The 19,384-nt window shown below is 35.9% G+C and overlaps 1 protein-coding gene across 4 annotated transcripts in view; it reads right to left on the bottom strand.

The window, feature by feature from the left end:
* Nucleotides 1-19,384, bottom strand: part of MRPL3 (mitochondrial ribosomal protein L3) — a 39,384-nt gene that overhangs the window by 12,130 nt on the left and 7,870 nt on the right. For all 4 annotated transcript variants that reach the window (XM_072792771.1, XM_072792772.1, XM_072792773.1 and 1 more), the window contains exons 5-6: nt 13,300-13,399; nt 10,693-10,753 (exon numbers count right to left, since the gene is read on the bottom strand). In XM_072792771.1, the coding sequence (XP_072648872.1) occupies nt 10,693-10,753; nt 13,300-13,399 (161 nt within the window). The remainder of the gene's footprint in view (nt 1-10,692; nt 10,754-13,299; nt 13,400-19,384) is intronic.

Raw genomic sequence — 19,384 nt, 5'->3', positions numbered from 1 at the left:
ATGGAATCAGAGATTAGCAAATTTTTTAAAATCTAGTATTTCAAATTTAAATGAAACCACTCTATTTTCAAATTCCACTAACTGGAGAAACATTCTGTGTACAGGTAGAAAATGGAAAATACTAAGGTTCGAGCATTAATAAAGTTTATCTCTGTCAAATATATCAGTACAAAGATACAATAAAAGGGCTAGAATGAATTGCACAACTGTACTGGACATATTTTTATACTCTTAAGGTAACACCTTAAGATAAAAACAGTATGAACTACATTTAGAACCTAACAGCAGAATTATCAAGTCACACACCAAAAGTTACTTGTATATGAGTAATTTAAATGTAACATACACCATTTTCTTCACATTAATCAACTGAACACGTCACTTATGGTATGCACATAATTATGCTTTGACTCAAAAACTCAAAATAATGCGTATTCCTGGTCAAAGAGCTAAAACAGTAATTTAACATATATTAAATGAAAAACCCACTATAAATTTTGCAAGGAGATTAACATCTAAGAACAGAAACTATGATAATCAAATATTTTACTGAAATTTTGCTTCAAAAACTTAAATATTTCTAGTTAACGCTGAATTTTAGAACACATTTGAAAAATAAAAAGCATGGCAATTTAAAAATAAGAAATAACTACAAAGTTATTTGAGTCTATGGATATTGTCTGGCAAATAACTTTTAAAGATAAAAAGAGAGGGGACTGGCAACACTAATCTAAACTGAACATGTCTTAAAAATACCACATTCTAACACTGGCCATTCTTAGTAGAAAGTGTACTAGCACCTTCTGAGTCCTAAAATTGATTCATCACTTATTTAAAAAGAAGGCGCTAATGTGTGCACCAATAAAACAAATGCCAGGTAAATTACAGAAGATAATTTAGCTCATTTTAAGAGTAAATGCTTATAAGATAAAAGTGGTATCCTGAAAGTGCTAATTATCTGTCAGCTAATTACAGACTGTTTTTCAATCTAGCTCTAGAATGCACCATGTTGTTATATTGTGTACAACGGGAACCTCTTCAATAAATAACCTTTAAACAAAAGGATAAATGCAAATGACATGACAAATTATTGGCTTAATTCAGATTATGGAGAATAGAGAGTGCACCTGTTGATCTACGGGTGGTTCAGGTATCTATTCTACTGTTCCTCTCCATTGTCACCCAACATGAGAACAAAAACAAAAGCTAAGAAGTGAACTGATCTATACTTAGCATAGCCAGGCACATTTTAAATATAAGGTTTTCACAGGTCACATAAAAGAAAACCTTTATTTTACTAAAAATGATACACAGCACATAATACACATACTTTATCTCCCTTACCCCTTTTCTGTTGCTGATTTTAGTTAGCAGGAAAAAAATCAAATAAAGGAAAATTCAAGTCATAAAGGACACAATGTGAGAAGTTCCACATTTAGTGAGACAAAACAGAAAATTAGGAAAACATAAAAATATATTTTATTTAGAGCATTTATACTTGATACAAAACCAACAATTCATTTAAAAACTCAGAGATTCTATTTAAATTTAGGAGACTCTACTGCTCTTGTTTCTCAGTCCATTATTCCCTTAGTGTACTTTAAGCTTATGAAGGGCAGGGGATTATTATTTAATCCAACCTAGAAAAGTCCGTGTTATTTTGTTACTGGCTATAGTTGTGTCTTCGGGAGATACCTAATTATTTTCTTTTATTTCGTTCTTTGGTTTCCAAATGTTATGTAATGGGTATGCTTTTTATAAAGTTTAAGAAGATGGTATTAAGGGTGGGAGGAGGTTTAACGGTATGACAGTCATAGGTATCTTACGGAAGAAAATGCATAATTTAATGTTACCAACTGAATTCTAGAAATCTTTCGAGATTACTGCTTGTGAATTTCATTCCCTTACTATACTGCATCAAAAGCACAAATGTATACCAGCAAACATATAGGTTTTAATACAAACTCATCATGTATTTCCCCATTTTGCAGGAGTCCCCTTGACTGCACGATTCTAGATATATTTGTATAGGGGATAAAACAAAATGTCCAAAGATGAGGAGTGCTCTCAATTCCATTCATTCTGAGTCCTTGGAATAACTTGCCCCCAAATTCTCATCATTGAGGCTTTCCCTCAACATGGGCTTCTATCTCTCTCCTTGGTAACCCTCTTTCTCCATTTTGGGAAACAAATTATGCTCCCTTAATTCCGAAATCCAAAGCCTTTTACTAAAATAATTTTTTATTATGGAAATTTAAAAAATACTCAAAAGCAGAGACCTAGTACAATGAATCCCTATGTATCCCACCACCTAAGGTCAAAACATTATCAACTGAAGGCCTATTCTGTTATATCTATTCTCCTCTTCTGCAACTCCAAAGGATTATTTTTAAACAAATTCCAGATATCATACTATTTCATCCCTAAATATTTTAACATGGCTCTCTTTTAAGGATCCTTTTTAAGAACAAAACCGCAATGTCATTATCGTAATCTAAAAAAGTTAGTAATTCTTTAATATTAAATACCTAGTCAGTATGCAAATTTCTAAGGCTTTTAAAAAAAATAGAATAGTCCTCTATCGTTCCTGTTTACCACCCTCCCTCCCACTACTCCCAATAATCATTTCCTCCCTATTTTCCTGCTTCTCTAATGCTCCTTGACATATTGCTTTCCCTTTGCTGCTACTTGAAAAGATGGTCTTAGAGACCTGTTGCTGACCCTCTTTTGGAGAGTTTATATCAGGGGTTGGCAAACTATGGCCTCTAGTGGCCACCTGTTTTATGTAAATAAAGTTTTACTGAAACACAGCCATGCACTTTTATTTACTTATTGCCTATGGTCGGTCCTATGGAGCTATAATGGTAGGGCTGAGTAGTTGCAACAGAGAACATAATGCTTGTAATTCTCAAATGTTTATTATCTGGCCCTTTGAGAAAAAGTCTGCTGACTCTTGAGCCTATTACTAATAAGCTGGAGTTCCACAAACCTGGCCCTCTGGCAAGAATTCTGCTACTATTCCATTCCACAGATGTACTGACTATATCCAACCAGAAGTATCCCAGCCATTCAATTATAATGTTCAGAAACTGAACGTCTCTCTTTAAGCTATCCTCCTTCATAGCCACAAGACTGACATTCCTAACAATTTTTTCACACAAGCTGTGCCTTGCTTTAAAAAGCAAAACAGGAACAACAAAAAGAAGCAAACAAACTAAACCATAACCTTAAGTGGTTCTCAGTAACTTCATTTGCTGGGGCATATAAAGGCCTTTTATAACTGGATCCAGTCTACCTTTCAAACACTGCTCATCACAAGTCCTTGTCACAGCAGATTATTCCGTGAATCCCTAAGTATGCCACTCTCTTTCTTGTCTTTGCTCATTCTGTTCCCGCCTCACACCCCCATCTCATTGCACTGTTTCTCTACTTACCATGAAAAAAGAACTAGAAGTATTTGTTATCAAGTGTCACATCAGCTACAAAATACTTCATTTTCTTTAATAAAAAAAAGTAAGAATCCATACTGCAAGTAGAGATTTTTGTATCAGAACCATTTCTAAATTGAGCTTTAATGTTCTCTCTTTAGCTGATTTATTAAAGCTGTAAAAAGTTCAAGTCACTTGTACATAATGTCTCAGAAAACCAGTAACTGAGTACTGAATGGAAGAGAGGACTCCTGACTTCTCTAGGGATGCCCCAAGATCAGGCTGTATTTTTAAGGAGGTGAGGATGGGAAGATGAAGAAATCGTTGGTTTAGAATCAGCTTCTCTATGGTTAAATGTTATGTATGAATACAGGGAAATGGAGACTCACATCAGGTTCTGGCTAAAATCACGACTGGGCTACTTCTTTATGAAGTTGAACCACTGAGAACAGATTAAGTAAGATGGTATCTTTACTTGTGAAAAAGCAATGTGAAATATAAAGGGATAATGTACAAATCAACAATCAAAAGAATTTCTTTTAGGATATAATTTAACATTACTTTGCTATGTTTTAGAGTCAAACCTCAAAAAGGTTTTTTTTTTTTCCAAAAAGGTTTTAATTAAAAAAACTTTTTTCTAGTAAACAAAAAAGAAAATTTTTACTAAAATAAATTACATGCACATAAAAGGTCCTATTAGCTAATTCACTACCTCCATCAGGATAAGCTTTTAATTTATGATAAATTAATAAGGCACAAATGTTTTAATCTTTAATTATAGCTTCTCATTTCAACAAACTCATGCAGATAGATGTTATCTACCTACGTTCATCTCCACACATTCCAGGGATAAAGCATCTCTCTGAAGACTCCTATAAACTCTGGGAGTCAATTCCTACCCAATTCAGTGCTGTCTAGATCTATTTACATCTAGTGATGTACAGCTCCTGAGCCCATAAATAAGGCATGGTGGAATTTTTCAGTTGCTTTATGTTATATCACATTTAGTTAAAAGCTGGCATGGAATAGCTGTGTGGCTGTTACTCTCTAGAATGAGTTTGTGACAGCATGACCTGAAATGTAGAATGTATCCTGTTTCTGTCTAAAAACCATAAACCTCCTATCAATATCTGGGAACATTTTTATCAACAAATGACTGCTAAGAGTGTACTGCTTATAGCTTCCTGATTTCAAATCTAGCTTATTCAACAGTATAAAGAACCAGATGAACAGGATTCCTTTGAGTCCTCTTATGAAAGGGAGCATTTCCTGGCTGTCCTAATAAATAAACCCAGAAAACCACATTTGCTGTCCTAAGTTAAATGGGCATTTCTCAAAACAGAATGTCAAATAACTATATAATTTTACAATATCAAGGAAGAATGTAATAGTTTTCTGCAGGTCTTTAGCCACTTTCTTCAACAGACCAGGAGACCATTTTCTATATATTGTTGAAACTACTATTATGCCTTAGTTCTTCATTAATATAGATAAGAGTGAGCTATGTCATTTCGAAAACTGAGGGATTATTTTTTGTAAATAAATTTTTGGAACAAAAGGAATCTTAGAAACAACACAGTCCCATGCCCTTATAGTAAAGAAAATGAAATCTACACTCAGACAAGTTAAGCCCAAGGACAAATCCCTGGTAAATGGAAGCATCTGGTCATGCTCTCAACCCAGGTCATACTGCCTTTTGGGAAACAGAGGAGAGCAAAAATACAAACATATCCAGCACATCAGAGTAGCAAGAGCTTCATTACTCTGTAAATTCTATATTTAGCAGTAGTATGTAATCTTAAAATTACCCAGAGTGCTTTGCAAAGCTACAACTTTCCTAGACAAGTCAGTCTTAAGAAGGCAATAATTAGATGTATTAGAAAATGCCACAATACAATTCCTAATGACTTCACATTTTTTTCATTTTAAAACATATTTCCTTTTGAAAAAAAGATTTTTCTTTTTAAAATCTGAAACAAGTTGAAAAGTAGTAATATCAACAATAGTGATAGTAGCCAATACTCCTACTAAACATTTAATACATGCCAGGCCTTGAGCTAATAGCTTTCTGTGCATTATCTCATGTTAAAGATGAGCCAACAGAGAGGCTGAGAAAGCTATCTAGGTCACATAGTTACTGAGAAGCAAAGCTTATGCTTTTGGCAATTTCCTAGATTGTCTCATTAGGTCTTAATTTTGCTGGTTTTGAGTTAAAAAATGCTATTTCATAGAGGTAAAGTGAGGCAATCATAGATGACTACTAGATAAATTTTTAAAGCAACAAAATATAACTCTAAAACATCACCCTCACAACTCTTTATCTTGAAATATTCACTGACTAATTTAAGAGGGATTAGTCTTTAAAGAGATTATTCCTTCTAAAGTTTAATCACTCATTTTGAAAACTATTTCACTACTACGCTTAAAAATATACTGCTTTGAATAATAGTAAATAAAGTAACTTACTAAAAATGAGCTAAAATTGAAAATGTACATGGCCAAACAGCAGTTGTATACTGATGGGTAACACATGCCTTGTTTTCCCCTCCTAGAGTTCAGAGCACCCTCTAGAAAGAACAATGGGCTAGTGGAGAAAATTTCTGACAGAATGCAGGACTGGGCACAGAGCCCAAAAGTCTTTGCTCTTTTAAGAATCCATCTGTCATTTTAATCACCTTAAGACTGATGGGCAACCATATTTCTGTACATAATGTGATATTTTAAAGAAAGAACCCAAATTAACCAAATCTCAGTAAATGTCCAAAGGTACTCTACAGTCCTGTAATCTCCCCTACTCCTTTATTTCTACTACCAGGGATAACATCATCAAGGTAAGTGCCATTTTTTTCTATTTTGACACCAAAGGGCAATACGAATTGAAAGACTACTGACAACTTTAAAGTCCTAAGATTATGTCTGAAAATATATGGGTTGTTCTAATTAATTAGCCTAGACTTGTAGACAAGGTTGTTAGATTATCCAGAAAGAAAATTATCTTGTAAGTAGCTGAATAAAGTGTTCCTGACTTCAATCTAGGCTTCAGAATTTCAGTAAATAAGGGTATAAATAAATTACAGACAACCAGAAAAAAAACCTCTAACTTCAGTTATGCCACTGTCATGAAGTCAAAGCTTAATAAAACACTTGGCAGGAAAGTACACCATGCCCACTGTTATGGAGGTATCACCACTGTTGGGGTCCTTCAAGTCCTTTCAGACAAAGACCTAACCAATTTCCCTTAATAATGCAAAATACATTTTACAGTTTTCTTTTATTGTTTGTTTCATTCTTTGCTGGTTTCTTTCCTTTAAAAAAAAAAAGCCCACAAAATATAAAAAGCACCATTAGGATTCACCAGAAAACAATGGGCTATGCTGAAGACAGAATCAACAGTCATACTGTATCTCACCCACTATTTATATATTATCCATAGCTGTTTCTTCCTTAAAACTGAGAGTGAAAGAAAAGGGAGAATGTTAGGCCCCAAAACATCATCACTTAGAAGTTACAGTCGATTATAACCACCATTACAGAACAAGAATAGAAACTTTAAAAGGGTGCCAGGGCAGGGTGCAAGGAACACATTATGACGCACGCTAGTCTTAAAATTGTATTTAGAGTGAATTATACAAAACCATCAGGTTTCAAAGACAGGGCTTTCATAGCTGTTAAGAGCATAACACAACTAAAAAATTATCCTGCTAGAATAGTTTTATATATTAGATGTAAAAATCTTTCCATTAATCTAAATTGAAATTTAGATTCTCAAACCCACTGGACAAAAAACTATTTCTGGTATAAAAGTAAAAATTAAAATGAACTCTGGTAAATATGTATTTACCTCACATTCCAAAGTGACACTGGTAAATACTTTTCTGTATAGAAAATTACACCTAAATTCAGCACAGGTAAATGCAATGTATCTGTCAATGCAAGCAGATTTCCCAATGCAATTAACAGAGAAACATTTAAAAATTTTAAGAAAATCTTAAAGAAGCAGCTGTTGTTGGTCATTGGTCACTTAAAAAAATGCAGATAATTTCATTCTCAAAGTAAATAGATTCTATTAATACTTTATTTTCTTAAATTATATAGTATTTTGTTTTAAATTTTCTTACTTATTCCTAAAATATATTTAGTTGAGAAATTAAATTTGAAGGCATAAGGTAAAAAAGAACTTAAAATACTCAAAATATAAGTGTACATTTAACAATTATATATAATCATTATAGTACGAGAAAAATGAAGATTTTCAATTAGAATCTAATTTGAGATTTTTCTTTTCTAATGGAAAGATGATGATGAAGCCAAATGATTACTAAAGAGACCAATTTTCAGTTTTATGCTAACTAAAATGTGAGTACTAAATAGGCCTACTTTTATTGACACTGTTACTTGAAACTGGATTAAATTTGCTTGCTTTAAAACAGATATTTCAATGTTATAATTTGAGTACAGGTTTCGGGAAAGGAAGGGATTTGGATTCTAAGTTGGGTAAAGGAGTTGGAAGGAAAGCAGTTCCACTGGTGAGCCCTTGACTAGTCTCTAAGCCAGTGGTTTTCAAAGTGTGTTCCCTGGACTAGCATCATCCACATTAGCTGGGCAGTTGTTAGAAATGTAAATTCTCAGGTGTTACCCCTGATCTACTGAGAAAGAAGATTGGGGGGGAGGGGGTTGTTTCAGAAACCTACTCAAGCAAGACAACCACTGCTCCTGCCTGTAAATCCATATCCCTCATCATTTGACCTATCCAGTCACCATATAGTTTTTTCTAGCAGGATTATTGATCAGGAAGATGGGGCTCAGACATTTCAAAACATGTGAAACAGGGGCTGGAGATGGAGGACAAAGTAGTAAATTATTGGCTGTTAGTGAGCCACAGTAAGGGACTGAGAGTACTCGGGAGTCTATTCCCAAAGATGATGGTTCAATTTACAGTCAACAAGGAAAAGAACATTCTCACTGGCTGTGAAGAACTTCAACTCCCCAAAATGGGATGCATCAGGAAAAGGAGACAGAATTTAAAAAGGAAAAAGCAAAAGCAAATGCATGTGTGTGTTCGCTACAACCTGTGGGCAAAGAGAAGAGGCAGCAGCAACTAGGACTGTATGCAGCTGAGGATCCAATGCTGCCCTGGGAAGGAATTCAAAACAGCTTTCATGAGAAGGACAGAGTCCTACATATTTACAAACACAAACATCTTGAGGCCTTAATAACATGCTAGCTATAAGAGTCACTGGAAATCTTCATCTTTTAAAAAATCAAAGTCACCTGATCTCAGGTAATACCACATAAAAACATGCGTACCAGAATAAAGCACACCCATGTATGGGGCAACTCTCTCCCTGTTACACGGCAAAAGTCAAACAGAACACTGTACTGCAGTCCACACAATAGTGAGGATTTTCTCAAATGAAGGTCCTTCTTTTTACCAAGTTGAATGGCAACTACTTTAAGTCCCAGGGCTAGTTATTTTCCCAGCTCTTATCAGCCACCAGGTCCCAAGGCAGGCACCAGTCTTGTTTTCTAGGTACATGATCTTAAAACTAAAATACTTTCCTTTTCACTTTATAGTCAACAAGAAGGAAGTTTAAGTTAAAAATAACTTTTAAGAAGCCAATGAAACTCAACAGTAGCATATGCAATGAAGGCATTTGCTGAACACATGTATCTAAAAAGTCTGGCTCTAATCCAAGCTAGTCACAAATCCCACCACAAGGGATCTGCAAACAGAGGTCCCTGACTTTGTAGGACTTCTTGGAATATCCCATATAAAATGTAAACTAGGTAATAGAATTCGCACACTATTAACTTTGTGCAAATTAACGGAATTACGGAGGTATTTTATTATATGTAGTTAATTCAGAAATTAAAAAAGTAAAATCATCAGATTCACAATACACACATCTCCCCCCAACTAACCAAACCAAAGCTTTCCAGCTCTAACATTCTGAGTTCATGACAAGGGAAGGCAGAACAGAATTACCAACTGATTTTTTTTACCAAGTAAGTAGGAATGAGCCTGCAACAATCAGGACGCAGGGGAAAACAAGGGAGAAGTCCAGTTTCGCTAAGAGGTGGACCCACTGTACTGTCAATTTATCTGACTCCATTTCTGAAGAGCTAGTCAAAGGTAAAGCCATTTGCAATAGCTCATTTGAAAGCAGGCAATAATGGTGTGGAAATAAAGTATATCTAACTGACCCCATTAAGAAAACTAATGCTGGTGCTCATCTGGTTTCCTTGGATAAAAGCTCTTTGGCTCAGTCACTGTGACTGTAAGACTACCTAGAGCATATGTGGACCACTGTCAGAATGACATAGGCTGCAGACCTTATCGGATGACAAAAAAAGGAGGAAATCGAGGCACACAAAGAAGTAAAATCATCATCTGGGTTGACAGAACAAGAAACAGGAATAGCCAAGAGTTGATATTTGGGAGTTCGGTTTAGACTAGTCATGCAGATTCTATTAACATATACTGAACACTTTCTACATAAACATCTGTAAGGACTCAGTTACTTCATTCTACAGTGAAGTAACCTTAACCAAATTTAAAAAAAACTGCTTTTCTTCCCACTCTGGACATGACTCAAAGCCAGTATTTCTGTTAGTGTTAAAATTAAGTGTTGATTTCTACCAAATTAAACCCTTGTTGGGATATAAAACATTTCTGTTTTTATGAAGTCTCACTTGTCTAGTACTGAGAGACAACACCATCTAGTAGAGGCCTAAGGTGTAATACTACTTCTTCCTGTTTCTGATAGGCTTTTCACACAGTTAACAAAATGTTTTATAGTTACCCTAGGGGAACCTTAAGCAAAACAACCATCACAAACAGTATAAAATGTTTCTAATTTAACTGTTTCCTACAGTTGGAAAGAACCATCAATTACTAGAGGACACAATCTCAAAAGAACTCTGTAACATTGTTCATTTATATTTCACCATCAAACCATATATAGCCTTTGGTCTTAAAAATAGAAGTGGGCCCAAGCCACAAAGAACCTGAGTAATGTGACCTTTCTCGTAGTCCCATTTCAAGAAGCATTACATCCCAGTTTCAAACCTTGTAACTTGATGTTCACATACAACTAATCCAGTGCAATTTAAAATCCAGTATAGTGACATTATAGAATTACAGATGAGAATAACAGTTACTTAATCTTTATTCAATGATGTGAAAGACTATACTTAGCCTCACTCCACTACATTTTAATATATAAGGAAAACAAAAGGAAAAGAATCTGTTATATGGACCTACGTTTTGGCTGTGACATCCACATACTGTCCTGGGCGAAAGTGAGCAGCATAAAGAGGAGTGCCTTTATGAAAAGAAAACAATCAGTATGAAATTTGTCAGAGCAGAAACAACTTCACTAAATATAAACTACATCTAGGAAGCCTATCAGATTTAAAAAAAAGTAGAAGATTCTATTCTGCAATTATAATTCCTAGAAACATCAACAATAAAGTAATAAAATTGTTCATCAAACATGCCTTGACTGTACATGGGCTGAAGAGCAATGTGTAATGTGTCCCAGGACAAGGCACATGGTGCTGGAGTGAGACCAACAGACCACAGGTGGCTCATGGGCTTGTACCCTTATGGAGGCCAATGTGGTACTGGCTGAAATGGGCAATTCACATCCTGATAAGCATAGTGTTCTTGTTGGTAAATACACGAGTTTGATAATTCTTTGTTGTTTTGGTGAATAATATAGTGACTTAAGATACCTTTCCGATTGCATATAACAAAATAAAAATAAAAGAATGACTCAAAAATGTTGTGGCTGGATCAAATCTTTTTTAAACATTAGAAATACATTATCCAAAAATAGGAACTTTGACTGTTTGATCCCAGGTCCATTGACACTGGGCAGTGATTACAGCATCTATGATATCACATAAAGCCCATATATGTCAGATTTTTGGTAGTTTGGTCACTGTGCCAATAAAATAGTTATTCCAGCACATGACTGGATAATTTGGAATTCTGAAAAAGTGTCATTATCAATACTCCCAGTTTTATAGACTAACATTTCCAAAACTAGTTGGTGTAAATAGAATCTTAGTTAAAATGCACAAGAAAAACATGTTATTTAGAGGAATTTTGTTTGTGAAAGCCCTTTACAACATTTTGTTTGCATCAATTTGGAATTGACTCTATGAGAACTATCTGACAATCTGCAAATATTTATAGGGCACTTACCATATGTACAGTTAGAAATAAAATAGATAAGACATGGTCCTGACCTCAAACATTTATTATCTAGGTGAAGAATCAACATTAACATCAACAATTAAGAGACTTCTTTTTTCTTTGAAAAAAAAAAAAAAAAAACCATAATAGTAGTAGTAGAAAATGCAACTGAATGCTAATTATGGCTTGTTTAAACAGCAAGTCAGGCAGCCCAGGTGGCTCAGCAGTTTAGCGCTGCCTTCAACCCAGGGCATGCTCCTGGAAACCCGGGATCGGGTCCCATGTCAGGCTCCCTGCATGGAGCCTGCTTCTCCCTCTGCCTGTGTGTCTCTGGGTCTCTTTCTCTCCGTGTTTCTCATGAATAAATAAATAAATAAAATTAAAAAAAACAAAACAAAACAAAAAAACCCCCAGGGAGTACAGTACTATGGAATTTCAGAAGGTAGTATCCTTTAATGTAGGACCTAACCTAGATTTGTATGGGCAAAGAAAAACCCTGAATTAAGAAAAAATAGGCGAGATTAACACTAACTGAATTTCTAGGAGGTTGAATGACCTGTACTGCTGATATTTGACCACTTTCACCCACTGAAACAATTTCACATGGCTTGAGCTACAACAAAAATTAACAGGGACTTAATTTTTACATTTGTTACCTCAGTTCTGCTCACTTTAGCTTCAAATTACAAAACTTGCACTTCAAAAAATACTTTTAATTCTAGCTTATATCAAGACTGATCCTCTGTCACTCCAATTAAGAAGGCTTATTGCACTTATATTTTACTTCATGAAATTCTGTCCAGATATTAAAATACCAAATCTTAAAATATCCTTCTACTATCTACTTGTTAGAACTCAAATTCAAGAGATCAGGAAGCTTTTCTTAAGTTCAAAGATGTCAAAATGTTGTCAACTACACAAAACCAATGCAATAACCGTGTTGCCAAATCATACTTTTTGACATTTCAAGGAGTAGGGAAAATACTTTGGAATTTTTATTTTTTTTAAAGATTTTATTTATTTGAGAGAGAAGGAGAACAAGTGACAGGTAGGGGAAGAGAGAGAGAGAGAGAGAAAAGGGGGCGGGGGGGGGGGGGAAGGCAAACTCCCTGCTGAGCAGGAAGCTTGAGGTGGGGCTCAATCCTAGGACCTTGAGATCATGACCTGAGCTGAAAGCAGACACTTCACTGGTTGAGCCACCAAGGCGTCCCACTTTGGAATTTTTAAGTAAGAATCTCTACATCAAGGTGCTATGGTCACCTTCTTGTTTCCTATTTTCTCAAATTCTTCTATCTCAGTGAGAGTTTAGCTATTCTTCACTTATTAAAATGACAGCCTACACAGAGTGAACTTCACATTTTAAAGGTTAGTTTATTTTAAAGTTAAAAAAATAAGTTAGTGGCTTTTCCAAATGTGAAACTCTTTGTACATTAAAAACAAAAGTATTCCTCCCTCTTTAATGGAAAACAAAGTTCTCTATAGTTCTTCCCAGTCAAAAAAGAAAAAGACTTGTTTGTCCCTAGTGATTAAATCAGATAACTGCTTTATATTTAAAAATAAATGTTTGGGACTTTGTATTGTGGATTCAGCTTTACTGAAAGGCCTAACATTAAACAAATCATGTATTTGGGTATTTTTGCCTCCCTCCTCTCCCCAACCTCAGATTACCTGGCTTAATCACAGCATTATCTGTTACATGAAATATTTTAACTTTCTGTTTTGGCGGCAATCCAAGTTCTTGGTAAAATTCCAATACAGATGTAGATTTCTAGAGGAAAAGCAGTACACATAAGTAACCCATTATACTAAAGGTGGAGTACAATGCACAGAGATCTAAACCAAATTATTAACAACCCGGAGAACAAATCATTAAAAGCATTCTGTTCCCCTAATGAACAAAGAGCACCATACTCCCCTTATTTAAGGGAGGTGAGATTTTGATCTATAATCCATTACACCTAGAATCTAACCAGAGGCATGGTGGAGCTCATACACACTACATAGTGAAAGATCTTTACTCTGCAGGAAAAGAAACAGAGTTGTGCTAAAATCTGAATTCTGAATGGGGACTATAAGTATCAAGAACCCCAATCCTGGGAAATTCAATTCTGTGTACTCTGCACCTGCTTCCGAGCAGCTGGAGGAAAATACACTGAGTCACGTTCAAATATATGACCACAAACTTCAAAGTGAGTCCCAAAGTGGTCTGGCCAAACTACGTTTCCCTATTTAAAATCCTTCTCACATTCTCCAAAGTCACAAACTCATGACCTCTTTTAAACCCTCCTTCTCCCCTCTTTGAGCTTCAGATTTCACTAAAAACACAGAAGAACAGGAGCATTTCCCCAAGGTCTTATCACCCAATCAAACTGCCTGCATCAGCACTTACCTACTGTCATCCCCCATCCCACTCCAGACTGAATGAGATGCACATGGGGCACTTTTAGAAAGTGCCAATGCCAAGGGCCTTCTGCTTAGCTTCACTCGTCTAAGGTGTCATGTGGGTGTCAGTATGTTTTTTAAGTACTCTCTATGATTCTGATGTGAAACTGGGGCTGGAAATTACAATGGTAAGTGCACTGTCCACGCTCTTATTAGAAGCCAAATCCTTCACTGTGTACTCATCCCATCCCTCTCCCACCTATTTAATGGCTTTACTCTTGACTTGTCCCCATTGCCTTCTGAGTCACCAATTTCCCTTTCTACTGGAACTATCTTATCAGTATACAAAGATGTCACAATAACTCACATTAAAACAAAACTTTCCCTTGACCAGATAGTCTCCTTTAGGTCATCTTTCCATTCCCACTTACGACAATGCTCCTTGAAAGATTTCTGCTGAATCTACTTTCTATCTTCCCATTCTCTCAAACCCACTATAACAGGTGCCTGCAACCCCTAAACACTGAATGCAAAGTGCTTATCTAGGTCACCAACCATCTCTGTGTGGCTGAATACATTGGTCAATACTTATCTTAATGGCTCTATCAGCAATGCTTGGCATAGGTGACAGACAACTCTCTCGTTGAGACTTTCACTCTCTCAGTTCCTTCCTATGCTAATAACCCCACATTTCTAACCTCAATCACAAATTCTACTCTGAACTACAAATTCATTTGTCTAACCACTAACTCAGTATCTCACTTTGATGTCATACAGCAACTCAGGTCTGATATGTCTAAAATTGAATTCAACTTCCCCCTAGAAGCCTGCCTTCCCCCGGTTTCCCAAATCTCAATAAATGGCAACTCCATACCTCTGTTGGTTGGACCCAAAATCTTGTGGTCTCCTTTGACTCTTTTGTCACATCCCATGTCCCACTCATCAGCAGTTCCTACAGACACTACTTAAAAATAAAGCCCATATCAATTACTTCTCACGTGCACCCCAAATTTTGCCTGGATTATTTTAATAGCCTCCTAATTGGTCTCTAAAGTTCCACACACCTGACCCCATGATCTATTCTCCAGTCACAGGCTGGCATGATCCTTTTAAAATTCAAGCTAAAACATGTCTCCACATGGCTTCCATCTCATACAGAATCAACCCTAAATCCTTTAATGGTTTACAAGGTTCTATACCATCTGACCTAGACCACTCTCCTGGGTCATGCTGCTTCAGGTACAATGCACTCCTTACATTCCAAGAACACATTAAACAATGACCTCAGGTCCTTTGTACATACTATTTTCTCTGCCTAGAATGCTTTTCACATTTTTGCAGGACATGCTCCCTCAGGTTATTCAGGCCTCCATCTAAATATTACCTTTCCTGATTATTCCATCTAAAATAGCACCACTTTGTCACTCACAATCCCCTCAGCACACTTTATTAGTCTACAAAGCACTTCTGTTGTGATATACATTTTTTTTTTTTTTTTATTTATGAGACACACAGAGAGGCAGACATAGGCAGAGGGAGAAGGAGGCTCCCTATGGGGAACTCAGGGCGGGACCCCATGATCACTCCTTGAGCCAAAGGCAGACACTCAACCACTGAACCACCCAGGCGTCCTGTGATACACATTTTTTTATTGTTTATCTTCTATGCCAGTCTCCCTGTTTCATTCCCAATCCCACCAAAATATAAGCTTTTTGAGAACAGAAGCTTTAGTTGCTGCTACATCCCTAGCTCCTGAAAGGTCCTGCTGCCTGCTTTTCCCTCTAACCCTGCCCGTTTTTCTGCTTCTGTAAATACCCTTGAATAATTCTTTTAAAAATATTTGAATAGAACACTTTATGAATATCTCATTTCCTTAAAATAATGTCCCGGGTCTTTTTTTCTTTTCTTAATTCTTAAGACTCTTGATACAGATATAGACACAAAAGATGGAAGGCAGACATCCATCCAGGTGTGAAGTCCTGGTTTGCCTCTCCAGGTACCTTTCCACTCTTGCTGCTGCATCAGTTCTTGGCACACAACATTACTGTGTTACAATATTATCTTCAAGTCCAATTATTAAAAAATTATAGGCCTAAAATAAAGATCATGACTTAGTCCGAGGATGAACAATCTTCAAGAAACTAAACTACTATGAAATCAAACCGAGAGCAATTTATAATCAAAAAAGAACAGCATCAATTGAAAGACCCTAACCAACTCAAGACAACGCTGATGATTTACTGTTAACCAAGCATCTTGGCTCCCAATCCGACAGATTATCTGTGCAGCCAGTCTTAACTACAGAATATGTGAATATGTAGCAAACTTCAGTTACTCGATGATTTTAGTTTAAAATGTAAATTGTTAGTGCCACTTTGTAACTTACTGAGAAGGCTGCCTTTGGTTGACATGAAATCGGGTGGCACTGGCCTATAAGCATAGAATGTGAATGTCTGGATTAGCCCACAAACCCTGGGAATGTCCCTGGGGCTCCCCAGAGGAACCGTGTGGCTGATGCTGGGAAGCCGTGCTCTGGACGCCCACAAAAAGTTGTTTTCTCAAGAAGCTATCCCTCCTCCTTTCCTCGAAGAGGGAGGACGTAATTTCATCCCAGTCATTCCCTATAGTTTTGCCCAGGTGGCTCAGCGGTTTAGTGCCGCCTTCAGCCCAGGGCATGATCCTGGAGACCCCGGATCGAGTCCCATGTCAGGCTCCCTGCATCAAGCCTGCTTCTCCCTCTGCCTGTGTCTCTGCCTCTCTCTGTCTCTCATGAATAAATAAATAAATAATCTTAATTAATTAAAATAAATAAATAAAAATATGCCTCTGGGCAGCCCGGGTGGCTCAGTGGTTTAGTGCCGTCTGCAGCCCAGGGTATGATCCTGGAGTCCTGGGATCGAGTCCCACATTGGGCACCCTACATGGAGCCTGCTTCTCCCTCTGCCTGTGTCTCTGCCTCTCTCTCCCTGTGTCTCTCATGAACAAATAAATAAAATCTTTTAAAAACAAATAAATAAATAAATAAAAATGTGCCTCCTTGCAATTATTTTCCTGATGTATCAAATTTAGATTTACTACATTTTAGAATGGACTTTAATTTCTGAGATTCACATATTCTATTTTATTTAAAAAGCATACTATTTTATTAATATCAGTTTCTAAGTACGGGAGGAAGCCTCTAAGAAAAAACTTTTACTTTTTTCAGGAACACAAAATAAGTAAGATAAACATCTTGACCTAAGTAACTACAGACTGAAACATACAAGGTAATAATACTTGATTATATTCCAGCGTCACTAAAATTGAATACTTTAATTCTTTCATTTAAAAATCAAAATATCATAAAACTAATTAGGCATCAGTCGTGAGAAGCGCTAAATGCTTGAGTTGAGTTGAAAGTAGCAGCAGTATAACAGAAGTGTTTTTTTTTTAACTTCCAAATAAATGATTTCAAAAGGCAATTTAAAAGACTGACAACAGTGTCACACTTGGATAATCCCATCTATGAGGCTGCATTTTTTTCTCCTTCTTCAAAGTTCTCTGCAATTACCCTTCTCACAATGAAAATGCTTCTCTGCTCCTAAGATGAATTGATTTAATCAACTTTTAAGGCCACTTAACTTCCTATGTTTTTATTTATAAGAAGTTACAAAAATAGTGAAAGCAAAACAGTCTAATTTCTAGGGGGCCTAAATTCTTTAGAGAGTTAAAAAATAAAACAGTTCTAGCCCTACTATAAATTGATTCAATCAATTCATTTTAGAATCCTTAACTATTTGATATTTTATATTCATAGGTCTACTTGTTTTTAAAAACTATAACTGAATCTATTCTCAGTTTCTCTGAGGGTTACAACACACAAGAGGAAATTTGCATACTTTTAGTTTTGAAAATCCTTTTCTTTTCTGAACCCAAATTCTTTACTTATAAAGAATTTTTAAACCTCATTTTCACATCTTATTCTGAAGAAAGGTCATTCAAAGACAAAGCTTTTCTTTAATATTATAATACATGGCCTCTAGACCTAGAAAATTTATATTTCTTTTTTTCTTGAAAATTTATTTATTTATTTTAGAGAGAGAAAGAGAGAGGGAAAGAGAAAGAAAGAGTGATCATGGGTAAGAAGGGCAGAGAGAATCTTAAGCAGACTCTGCACTGAGGGCATAGCCTGATGTGGGGTTTGATCCTATAGCCCTGAGAACATGACTTGAGCCGAAACCAAGAGTCAGTCACTTAACCCAGGCACCCCTAGAACATTTTTATCTTGAAGAACAAAAAAGATCTTTATAGCATTTCCTATACCAGAGAAGTAAATTAAAAATGTGTGTAAGAGGGTGCAAGTCCACAACATAGTATAGGACCTGTATCACCTTGCTGCGTTCTATCACTGCATATATATATTCACTGAAGAGAATGAAGTTTAAAATGTGTAGACCACAGTCTCAAGTACGAAAATACTATCATTTCTGAATTTTTAGAGATTTAATTATTTGAGAGAGAGAGAGAATGAGAGAGAGCACAAGCAGGGGGAGGGGACTTGAAGGAGGAGAAGGAGACTGCCCACTGAGCAGGGAGCCAGACTTGGGCCTCCCTCCCAGGATCCTGGGATCATGACCTGAGCCAAAGACAGACACTTAACTGACTGAGCCACCCAGGTGCCCCATTTCTGAAATATTTTAATCATTAGTATTATGTTAATAAAATCCGTAAGACACTTTTCTCAGTAAGTAAAATAGAGTAAACTGAGCTGCCAAATACATTTTTGGGTAGAACTTTAATTTTTTTTTTTTTCTTGAGAACTAAGATACTAAAGAACCAGGGTGAGACGTTTAGAACTAAAAGAGGATTTAGCAACCATCAAGTCCAATTCCTGGTTTTCATGTGTAAGAGAATGGATGTTAGTAGAAGTCAGAATTAGAACTCAGCTCTTCTGACCCCACATCTACTCGTTTTTCCACTGTCTCATAGTTCTGGGAAGTAATGTTAACAGATCTGTTGGAGCAGAATGGACTATCCCAACATCATGTTTAATTTATAAATATCAAGGCAATAAAGTCATGAATTTACAAAATCAGTAAAGAAAATAAAGATGATGGTGCTGAACAACAAAAACACAGAAGTACAGTTAATGAGAAAACAGTAGCATCTATCAAATCAAAGAATTATTCACATGAGGACTGGCATGTATTTACCCATTTAAAAATTCAAACATTTGAAAAAATCTGACTTTTTAAAAAGTTTCCATAAATATCTCAGTTTGCTTCATTACTGTGAAATTACTTAAACCCTAAAATTATCAGCCAATAAACTGTCAAGATTTAACAGCAGAATTAAAATATATATAGACTATACTACTGTAATATGTAAAAGT

The sequence above is a fragment of the Canis lupus genome, chromosome 22 (genome assembly GCF_048164855.1).
Source record: "Canis lupus baileyi chromosome 22, mCanLup2.hap1, whole genome shotgun sequence".
NCBI lineage: Eukaryota > Metazoa > Chordata > Mammalia > Carnivora > Canidae > Canis > Canis lupus.
Note: the sequence above shows the minus strand (reverse complement) of the source record. Positions and strands in the feature narration are given on the sequence as shown.